Below are 11,924 nucleotides of genomic sequence, written 5' to 3'. Positions count from 1 at the left end.
AACCCCCTCCACCCCATTTATTGTCAATAGAACGGCCAATCTCTATTGTCTGGGATTATTCAGCAGTGGGATGTTCTCAGTCTGCTAACACCAGAATGCCAGGACAAAGCCAAACAATACACACATAAAACCCAACTTCTGTTCCCTTCTGTCTTTGTGAGTGTCCAAATAAAATATCATTTTTGTATCATGTTCTCATTTTTGTGCGGAGAGACATTCTTGTTCAATCTCCATGACAAACATTACATCCTAATATTTTCCCCTCTTAGAAAGCATACAAAATTGTAAAACGTATGTTTTCGTATGTTATTGTCACTTTTTCTAAGATGAGTAATAATATCACTTTATTGCTTAACAGTGATGGTATGAAGTGCAGTGTGCCTCTAAGTGAAACAAGTCCGTGAGACAGTGATTTCCAACAGAGTTTTATTTTGAACCAAACAGGTAAAAATATATTAAGATAGAGACAGGGATTCATATCCCATAGAATGTAAACAATACACTTAAATTATATAGAAACCAACAAAACCGAAAGTATCATTTTTGCTCTGAAAAACAAAATAAATAAGTTTTAATTTAACAAATGCAAAGCCTTGTTTGTTTTTCCATCACAGTTAAGGCTAATAGTAAAGACAATCACAGTCCTTTCTCGCGGCAAATGAGCTACAAAAAAAACTCTTGGCGCACAAAAGACACGTTTCTTGTAAGATAAAATACAAATAGTAATTCATGCCACTTTGTCTAATAACAGTTAGTGTGCAAGAGGCCAACATGTTGACATAACGCATATTACTCATACATTGTCGCTGTGGCAACATTGCTTGCTTACGTTATTAGCATGTAACACCACAAATCATGTTTATAATATGATATAAACAAGTCACACAATTGTGTATGAGAATCTTGTCTCGCCGAGTAAGCAAAACTGGAGGAATGTATCAGGAGCTTGAACTTGAATGTTGAAACGTTGAACCCAGACTAAACGCTGAAATGCACTTGTTGGGTAAGAACATGTGACTTATTATGCCCGGTGAGGGCAATACGTGTATTTACTGATTGAACAAGGTAGCTTGTAACACAAGTATTGCTTTCACTGGCATAAGGAGATGCTGGTGGACATGGTCCTGGCAGTGTCTACACTCAAGCAATTCAAAGTTCTAAAGCTATAGGTCAAACAAAGCGAAGAGTGAAGCATATTCTTCTGCATCATATACGAATGCATAACCCAATCGTAAACAAACTCTGCAAAACATACAAAATAAATAAATCTCCAAAAGCCCTGTGGTTAGACTACTTGATAATACTGTCAATTAGTCGCCTTTACTAAAGGCTACATTTTGTTTACAGTAGGCCTAGCTACATTTTGGGATACATTTCAACATTTACTCTGCCTACAAGACAAGGTACTATGTTCAGCTTTGGTTACACACTAAAAGGGCAAGGCTATAAGAAGAACCATTGAAGTTGTAAAAAGCACACGTGTAGACAATAGTTTTGTCCCTATACTGAGTCCAAAATGATCATTACCTGCATGCTTTTGTTTTCCCGAAATGGGTACAGAAAATTCCTCAACAGAACACTCAGCAAAGACATCACTGATACTGTAAAGCTAGTTGAGCCACCCATAGTAGCTAATACGGGTATACAACAGTATACATGGACGTTATGATATATTGTTTTAAATATTTCGGCTATAGCTTTAAAACATTGGGCAGAACTCCTGCTATGATGAGACAGTAATATGCAGTCAGATGGGTCAGTCATCTGAGACAGAGAGGCGGCTAAAGATGGGGAGACGTCTGCCCTCAAGTCCAGGGGACTCACAACCACTCAGGCTACTGGAGCTGGTGTAGCCTTCCTGGTCGGAGAGAGAGTCAGGTGAAGCACACCGCTGCAGGGCAGGCAGTCCGGTGAATGAGAAGGCATTGCGGTGAGAGTTATGTGCGGCTGACTTTTGCGCACAGACAGTTTGGCACTTAGAGTCAGTGAGAGTATAAAAGTGAGGGTTGTTATTAATCTGGTCGTTTCCGCAGTCAGACGAGAACGGATAGTTGTGCTTCAGTGTAGCAGGTTCTGGAAACAATGGGGACAGCAGTTCTGGACTACCTGTGGAGGGCGGGGATGATACCGAGGAAGCCCTAGAGAACAGCATGGGCTCTGGAACGGGATGGAATCCGGTCAGTGCTTGGGGGGAGGAGAAACCAGCGAAACTGATGCTGTGACGCAGCAGCTGTGGGCGTTCTCTTATCTTTAGTCGCTGAGGTGGGGTTCCTCCATCGGGCCCGAGCTGCTCGTCCGCGTTATGGATGAAGTGACATCGCGCGCCGTAGGGGCAGAAGCCAATGGTGTGGAACGTGCGGCATGGCTCGGTTTTGTACTTTGGGTGCCTGCTCAAGCCACGCTGCTCATCCATGCCGTGGGCAAACTGACACTTGGCTCCGTATTTGCAGGTGCCACTCTCCTCGTAAGTGCGGCACATTTCGGTTTTGTACCGGGTGGAGATGGGAGGGGAGGGGGCGAGAGACTTTGGAGATGACAGGGAGCATGTGCTGATACTTAGACCGGGTGGGGGCATCAGAGGAGGGGTGGTGGGGAGCTGCTGCTCGCTGGACCCGAAGCTGCCAACATGGCCCTCTATCATACTGATCGAACGGTCTACACGGAATGGGATGCTGTTGAGAGAGGAGCGGGGCAACTGTTGCTGATGTTTCAGGCTCCACTGCTGGTTAGCAGTGTTAGTAAGGGCCCAGCAGGCTGGCTCGCCGATTGGGTCCACAATGCTGCTGTTAAACTTTGAGTTGGGCAGGGTGACCGGGCATAGTGAGTGTCTGCGCTGAAATCCCACAATGCGCTGCATCTGCGTGGTGGCTGGTGCGCCATCTGGCATGTCCAGACCACGGAAATTCTATAACACAAGAGAGGAATGAAGTCACATTCCAAGACCGGGGATTCAAGTCATGGTCAAGATAATAAAATGTACATATATGCTGAACCAAATAAACTGTAAACTGCAAGCAAACACAATAGCCCGAAAGTTGACTATGATGCGTTTGGCAAGGAATTAATGACAGATGGATACCGTTACGCACGTGAATGAGAAAGTTTGAAGCCTTTTCCTTTTAGGCAAAACTGATTAAAGGATGCATATAAAAATCCAAGTTAAAATGATACAAGTTTTGTATTTGATTATTTACCATTTTAAAATCCACAGTATAACTTTCATATCCTACATAGCCTAATGTATCAATACACATTTAAAAACGTCTTCTTACCTTGCAGAACTCATCCTCCAGTTCCAAAAACGGCGTTAGGAAGTCGGACGGCATTGTGCTTATGCCTCTGGCAGGTTATCCCACTTCACAGTAGAGTGTGTTCTGTGTTGGTGCAAGGAAGACGCTCTAATCTAGCGCTTCTGAAGTTTCTCAGCCATCTGTTGGAATCCCAATAAATAGTTGAGGAGGCCTAGCTCCACCCACATTTTGGTGACAAGGCGTGTCTTGCGTGGAGGGGACTCCTCTTGAGTTGTAGTAGTAGGCTTCTCTCCCCCCCATTCACTTTGATATTCTAATGCGGAAACATGAAACAAACATGTCGAAGTTGAACATATGCATCTCCTATAGCCTATAACTCATAGTTTAAACCTAATTCCAAAAAGCCACAGATTTGTACCAGCGGTCTATTAGTGGGGTTAGTTATGTTGGTATAAATAAATTGATATATGCTATTCACGAATTCATTATAAGCCACTCTGATGTGGCTGTAAGTCATGGGAAAGTGAAGCATCAATAAAATGATTGGTTGGTTTTGATTGGATGTGACTGCTGCAGCATGCAATCACTTTCATCTCTTCCAACCATTGAACTGTGGGCCATTATGGTCCAATATAATATGGGGATGTATTGTGTGGCTTGCTTGGCATGTCAAAAGCCCAGATTTGAATATGAAACCATATCTGCAGGAGAGAGGAAGTCTACAATGCCCTTCACCCATGATGTTATTTCAGGTATTCAGTTGTAAATGGTGCCATAACACAAGCACAAACCACAACAAGTGCCCCACCCTTAACACAAAGGCCCTGCTGTCAAACGGTATTGTTTGAGTATATTGGGGAGGGGTTGGGGTGAGGGAGAGGAGGCAGGTGAACTGTTGGGATTTGGAGGTAAAGGGATGGGAGTACTGTTTTCACTGTTTACAGGAAGATAGAGGGCAGATGACACACACACATTCACCTGTCTGGCAGACAACAGAGGTGGTTGTATGAAATGCAATATGCTCCCTAACTATCCAAACCCTGGTGACTGACTACAGGCTTATGTCCTCTTTTTCTAAACCTTATGCACAGAACAGAACACATTCTACCAGAGACCTTGGAGAAAAGTCCAACTAGACAGGTTTGTTATGTTCACAGTAGGTGGGAGAGCATACTCAAACGTTTAAAAGATAGTGAAGGCAAATCCAAGGGCAAATTCTTACAAAGGATGGGAACAGCTTACAAACTCCAACACTTTGAACGGCAACTTAATTAATTTGGTGTTTAGTTCACTACAGATGTACGACCTTCATTTGATCACCCTTTTGCAGGAGAACTTTCCCGCAGTGCAGGAATCCCATTTACAACTTGTTGTGTCTTTGAGGTTTAAAAGGCCATTTTGACATTTCAGACTTGATGTTTCCTTTCGAAAAAATATGACCATTAATTTGAATCCACATAATAATCCACGTTTCCTGTTGCTGCAGGAATATTTTCCCGCTCGAGAAAACTGCCTCAAATGAAGATCCTACATCTGTATGTCTCCTGATCTGTCATTGCATGAACGTAAGCCTCTCTCTCTCTCCCTCCCTACCTGACATTTGATGATGCATTTGATGGTGCGGACTGAAAACAACCCTAACACCTACATCATTATGCATAGTGCCCGAGTAAAAACATCTAAAACGCTCTGTAAACATTTACGTAGAGCCTTTCAGCAGACAGCACTGTCCCTTTAAACCACCACGATGCCTTTATCGACAACAGTAGAGTCAACACTTCAACACCATTCTGTAAGAACGGAGATAGGGCCCAGCAAAAAAAGTCTGCTATCCCACGATGACACTTGTCGTTTCGAAGGTGATAAGGAGGAGGGTTGTTTAATTAGGGCATGAAAAGACAAGCAACTGAATCCAGGGTTTGCTGTTTGTCGAGTCACAGTGTCGGTAAACCAGATTAAAGTCTATCTACACAATGAAGAGACCGTGTCAATTGTCTTTAGCGACAACAGCGAGAGAGAAAAAACTCACTATACTGCCGGGTGACAGTATATTTCTGTTTTAGGGACCGTTTCATGAGGGAGTCTGATTCATAGTACTATAGGCTCATTTTAAATGCCATTTTATAGCTTTATCTTACGTCGGTATCTGTCTACTAGACATTGCGCACTCTGCCACTCTCCTGACACGGTTTATTTTAACTTGTGTTGTTTTTGTGAGGCTGTGGAGGTGGAGGGAAAGATGCAGGGGCATCCATAGCCTCCCAGACAGAGAGAAAAGAGACAAGGATGGCCCAACTCTGAAAAGTGACAATTATCAAGGCACAATCAATGTCCTCCTGGAGGATGGTTCCACCAATTATGCTTGAGCGATGGTGCTCACTGGGGCAACAATGGGATTATGCAGATGCCGGCTCGGACCTTCTCCCTCTGATTGGCCCTGCTGTAATGTGAGCCAAACCAGCAGGCCTCTGTCACAGATTCCTGTGCATGGATCTATAGTGGTGGATGGAGGGAAAGGGCCTTGTTAATGATTAGACAATCAGGTCACAATGGTACCAGTAAAATGTTGTGTTTTCTCCAGTAATTATTTATGACATTTATGACCGCGGTGAGTGTTCCATGAGAATTAAAGTCGGGGCACAGTTAAATAACTGCGATGCTCAGTGGTTGCCCTACAGCGTTTGTGGTCAGTTGATGTAGCTGTTTGGTCTCAGCCCTTATCTGCCCATAATCATGACTGGTTGATATATTGGTTTTCTTGCAGGAAGGAATGACTTAGAAACTGATTCCGTTGTGCGGTGGCTGTTACATAACCCACTGCCTGGCTATCAGGGCTGAGAGAGGTAAACGGTAGCAGTGAGGTTTTGGACCTGAACAGGACCCACTCCCCACACAAGTGGGAAAAGCCTAATGGGCAGTTTTATACAGGCAATACAGTTAACTGATTCTGTGAATTGGTTTTCAAACTTTAGCAGTTGTGGGCGACAGAGAACGGTCACATTGCAAAAGAGAAACTGTTGAAACTATAAATAAAATGGTTTTTATGACAGGGAGACATCTTGGCACATGTTGTCTTGACATGCTACTTCTCATTACACATAATATAATCTTGATGTTTTGACATGATTCTGTACATTTAAAACAGGTTTAAATAACATCATTGTATATGATGATAATGAAGAAATGGTTAACAAGTCTAGCATTACCAGCTAGCTTTCTTGTTGTTACAAAGGGAAGCCTTTTACTGCTTGTGTCTGAGATGTCATCCACGGTGTCATTTATTAGTAATGCACAAACTATCCTGCTGCTCTTCCCTTTCCTTCTCCCTCTCCTCCTTTTTCTTCCCCCTTTCACTGGAGCTTCCAGTCCCCCCCTTGACAGCCCCAGAGCCTCTGTTGGAGCTCCAAACCCCGCGCCCACAGCCTTCGCCCCCCAAACGACCCGGGCCTGCCCTCATTGCGCGGCCCTCACAAGAGGCCCTTTGTTGTGGCCCTACATATGCCAGGCCAGAAATACGCTATGCGGCTCAGATAAACATGTCCCTGGCAGTAGCCTGGCTGTTAACACGTCTGGAGCTCCGAAGGGCCAGGCGGGATGGGGAAGGAGGACCATGCCAGGGCTCAGATGCCGTCCCGGCCCGAGAGATAGCTCACCTTCTCAGCACAGTCAATAGCTACAGGAACAGGCACATATACCTGTAGGATGAGGGCTCTTTCCTGTGTGTAAAGTCCTCGGAGATGTGTCCCTGTCTGTGTTGTTCTGGGGGACAGATAACGTGAGGTTCCCACAGACATCCGCTCAGGGACAAACAAGCCCCTCATTTAACGCAGGGGCACAGTTTCACAGCAAACAGTCAGACACTCACACACAGGTGAAGGATTAGCTCATACAAACAACAATGTCAACAGAGTAGCAACATTGTAAAACACCCTGACGTTGTTGGAGGTTCCCTATTTAACATGTGTCAGGGATGTCCAGAACACATACACAGACAGGAACTTCCCTGGAATTGACTTCCCTGTCTGGGTCCCTATTCTCTTCTGTGTACATACACACATGTGCTTGGTTTCTGGTTGCACTTGGTTTGGGTATGCTCCATGGTACATTTGAAAGGGGAACCAATGGCAACATTGAGGTTAGGTCAGAGAGAGCATCAGGCGGTACGTTAAACCTCTTGTTAGTGTAAGAACTTAACTCCTTTAACCAGAGAGATAACCCCTGTCTACTGCATGTGTGGATGTTACATTTTAAGCTTAGCCAATGTGGACTAGTATCTGCCCCAACATGTTGACTTTGAGAAGACCCAAACAAACCAGTGATAAACTTTGAGAGATGGGGGAGTATTACTGCACCACAAGTTATGTGTTACTCCCTCTACTGGTATTGATAACCACTTATCAATAGCATCTTATGTGCGCCAAGCATCCCTTTAGATGGAAGCCTCCATTAAATTATTGGATGTAATAAGTGTATGAGACTCAGAATGGCAAGTCCACCCTAGGGAAACAATATGGAGATACTGGTAAGGGAGTAGGGGTTTGCATGACACCACGCATATGCACATTTTTAGGCAATAGATGGGCCACACTGACGATTTAGCGTAGCGAACCCTTCCTGAGCCTTCCGTACCTGGCCTTTCTCATGGATTGTGTGTCAATTAGAGCATTTCCATATTCAGGTGGACTTGAATGGATGTGAATGGCTCTGTTTGCATAGGTAGTGCCTATTGTTGTCACCCAGTGTTGCGTGGTGGTCCCAGTAGGGATCACAGAAGGCCATCTCACTCTATGCACTCTATGTAAGCATGGGCCTATGTGGGATTTAACAGCAATGCATAGAAGGTCAATTGTGAAATAATTAGTGTTATCCCTACACCGCAAAACAAACTCTCCTACAAATATTTCCTGGCAGTCAATAGGCTAGAATGTTTGACAGCCCCTTATTGTTAAGGGAAGTCCCTCCCCTCCAAATATGTAAATGTAACTAGTAAATTGCAGTCATTATTGTAACTTAAGGTATAAAAACAGTTATTAAACATGCAAATATTTTATTTTGAGGTTTCAGATGGGGGTCCTCCTCGTATCAGTGTTTTAGTGGTGTGTTAAAAATGACAAAGGCACTGAACTTTGATGATCAGCAAATGGGGTGACAATCATGTGCCAATGGTATGTGTGAACCCTTGCACAGAGTCATCCTACTATTGTCCTGTGCTTTGTGGTATGTTGTCAATTTGAAACGTTATATTATCATTTTAATATTATTGAATATTATGTTGTATCATATTTTTTTTTACACATTAACATTTAGAACTGGATCAACAGATTTATTCAACAGTCCACTCAATCATAGAACCCTGTCACGCTTTTCACACCACAAACATACAGCAGGGTGACGTTTATTGTCATGAGTCTTGTCCTGGAGGCAGAACTGAGTGATTTTCCCTTCGATAGGCAAGCTGCAAAGTCACAATTGGCTGCTGTATATTATAAAGGTTCACGAAAGCGAACACTTGTTTTTGGGTCTTAACTTATGGTTAGGGTTAGATGTTATGGTTAGCAGTGTGGTTAAGGTTAGGTTTGTGGCTGTGCCAGCTAGTGACCACTCTGCAGAGCTGCATCCAAAACAAGATTCAGGACAAAAAACTCTCACCTGCTAACATACAGTAACACACTGACCTTCGATGATGTGAAGTCCTACAAAGCTCCTCTGGCTTTTGCTACACAACACTACCCTTCTTCCATCTCGCTCTCCATTTTCTCTCCTATTCTCCAGGCCTTCTTTCACAGTTCCCCAGATTCTTTACTTTCAGCCCCCCTTCATCCACTCCACTTCCTAAAGTGTTTTCCAACCCCCCCCCCATTAAGAATAATGACAGCCCCTCCCATCACAGTAGCCCTAGCTTCCTCTATTTCCAGTAAAAGCGTGACAAGGCACTGTGGAATGTGTTTGGACAAGGGCCGAGGAGCTGGCTGCAAACACACACACACACACACACACACACACACACACACACACACACACACACACACACACACACACACACACACACACACACACACACACACACACACACACACACAGCTTTCACAGAAGTTTATAGACACCAAAGTGCCACCCCCTCATCCTCTCTCGTCTTTTTCCCGCAAGACCCTTTCCTGTTTCCAGGAAACATTTCCAGCCTGGCTGGACTCAGTTTGTGGGGTCTCCCTGCCGTATTCTGCTGCTTGCTGTGACACAACACTGCTGACCATGGAGGCCCGAGACGACTCTGGTTGTTTTTACAATGTGCTTGTTGTGGTGGTGGAATTGCAGATTTGATTTAATAAAAACAAACATTTTTAAAAAAGCAATTGCTTTCCCACATATCTGTCTGCATTATTGAGACAAACTGTTCACTATGCAGGCATTTTTGGCAGACAAATCTGTAACATCAAAGTTAGCAATGGAAACACACACTCCGTAAACAGCAACACAAGGGAAACACAAGACATCAGCCACAAGATTGGCAAAAAATATTTTTTAATCATGCCCCTAAACCAGCAAATGTCCATCTGCACATGGACCCTGGGTCAAACCTCCAAGCAGTTGCTTTCTGTAAGTGGTGTACTTCAGTTAAGGCACTCTGTGCTCGCGCCATTATTGACGACTGGTGCTGTCTGGAGCGCTCACACAGAGTCTGGGTTCCCTGGGTGTGAGAATCAGTGAGGTGTTGTTTGGTGCTAAAGGAGACCAGTCTCCTTCTCCTGAGCAGCTGTTGCTGTTATTCTAATGGTGGCCTGCCTCTCTGTCTGTGCCAGTCTGTTCTTTCACCGCCCTCAGCTGTTGATAGCAAGTTCCCTTTCCTGTTAAGGCCCCAAAGTGACAGGCCAAGTTTGTCAGATGGCCATGTGATGTGCTTTCGGGAGTTGGACACTGTGACTTCAGAGTCAAATTGCAGACTGCCCACATGGTGCAAATCAGAGAGATTTTAGTTTGCCCTTTTAACACCACTGAGGATTTTGTTATGATGTTGATAAAGGTTACTTGATCTCTCAGTATTCTATTTGGCAGTTATACATTCATGAACAGACGCACGAGTAATCCAGCGTCATTTGGTGTCTGACTATTTGGGACATAGCAATGACCGTAAGTCAAATAAATAACAGACAACAGAATAAGGTACAACTTGCTAGCAGAGCAGTCCCCTGTGGTTTCGAAGTGACTGTATCGCAGCAGTGTCAGTTATGAATCTGCTCGTACTACTGGAGGAAACGCCTCATCTCAGGAAAAGTGCACATCTAAAATAGCATTTGGAAGTGTTCAACGGTGTCCCCTAGAGCAGGGGATCTTAAACTTTTTCAGCTCGATACCCAAACGAGAAATTGACCTTCTCCGTGAGCCAAGTCATCCTCCGGTTGACCCAAATTAAGAATGTGTGTGATTGTAGATTTATTCTCATAACTCACGACCCACCTCTATCATGCCCAGGGCCCACTTTGGCTCCCGACTCATAGTTTAAGAAACCCTGCCCTAATGAGATGCTGTTCTTTACCTTTGGATGATGTTTGGGCTCTGATAAAGCCTATCTGTGTACACAGGCTACAGACCACGTATGTGTTTAGTCAGTGTAACCGTAGGCAGTTAGTGTAAGAACACTAACAAGCCAACCAAGGCTGTCAGAATGGCGGGGTTGTGAATATTCATCATATTCACCCTAAATTGCATTAATATACAGTGCATTGTTGCCTATGAGAATTCCCAACCCCTTTTTCCTGTGTGCTAAGCATGAATCATGTATGTAGTTAGGCTGGTTAGGCTAATCCAGCATTTTCGTCATGCTAATCTTTCACGTCTCTCCTACTCCAAACAGCACCTTGCTAGAAAGTGGGTTTAACAAATGTGAACAATGAAACCGAATAACACTGAATAACTGAATAATACTGAATTCCTTTAGTTATTACATTCGGGAAGTTTAGAGAAAGCACAATCATAACTCAAATACCAAATGGAACATTTGACTGTCTGGAAGACGTGTTTAATCTTCAAGTCGGTCAAGTCAGTCGAGGCCTGAGTGCACGAGAAAGGACATGGTTGAAAAGTTATACCCTTGAGGGGATTTAATTGTTATTCGATACGAAACGAATGAGAGTGCACCTGGACATACCACATTATGAAAGTTATTATTATTTTCTCTGGCTTCCGCCGAGGCGACTTCATATTTGGTTTAAAATATATCCTCCAATATGTATTTTCTTTGAAAGTTCCCGGCCGCCCTGACCCGTTGCTTGGTACTCGTTCCAAATGTTTGGAATGTCAACATTACATCCAAAGTAAAAAATCACTGGATAGAACGTGTGGGGTTAGTAAACGCGGGCTCTCGACATGTGCCAGACATTCTCAATGGCTATCCTTTTAAACACTGTGTATAACCCCCTCTCCAGGTGGGGTGGGGGAACATATTTGACTTTGGGCCTCTCTGTTTCTACCCTGGAGGCCTGCGTGAGCAGGCACCTCTAGCTGAGGCCAAGGTCAACATATTCCCTCATAGCCTTCACTGGTCCTGCCTCATAGGGCTCTGAAGGGGGCCGTACAGTGAAAAGTCAACACAGGCCATTTACTGTTAACGTTGTCATTACTGTCCCAAAGTGCAGGGGTAAGGGGGGCACCTCGTAACTCAACACCAGTTGGAGAGCA

The 11,924-nt window shown here is 44.1% G+C and overlaps 1 protein-coding gene across 1 annotated transcript; it reads right to left on the bottom strand.

The window, feature by feature from the left end:
* Positions 1 to 409: 409 nt before the first annotated feature.
* Positions 410 to 9,048, bottom strand: LOC112266764 (mRNA decay activator protein ZFP36L2). The gene is made up of 3 exons (XM_024444542.1): positions 8,927 to 9,048; positions 3,273 to 3,564; positions 410 to 2,905 (listed from the first exon to the last, which is right to left on the bottom strand). Exons 2-3 carry the CDS (start codon positions 3,324 to 3,326, stop codon positions 1,757 to 1,759), a joined length of 1,203 nt encoding a protein of 400 aa, XP_024300310.1. The 5' UTR covers positions 3,327 to 3,564; positions 8,927 to 9,048; the 3' UTR covers positions 410 to 1,756.
* Between the last annotated feature and the right edge of the window lie 2,876 nt (positions 9,049 to 11,924).

Source organism: Oncorhynchus tshawytscha, linkage group LG14 (assembly GCF_018296145.1).
Source record: "Oncorhynchus tshawytscha isolate Ot180627B linkage group LG14, Otsh_v2.0, whole genome shotgun sequence".
In the NCBI taxonomy this organism is placed as follows: domain Eukaryota; kingdom Metazoa; phylum Chordata; class Actinopteri; order Salmoniformes; family Salmonidae; genus Oncorhynchus; species Oncorhynchus tshawytscha.
The sequence above is the reverse complement of the archived record's forward strand: the minus strand, read 5'-3'. Positions and strand labels throughout refer to the sequence as shown.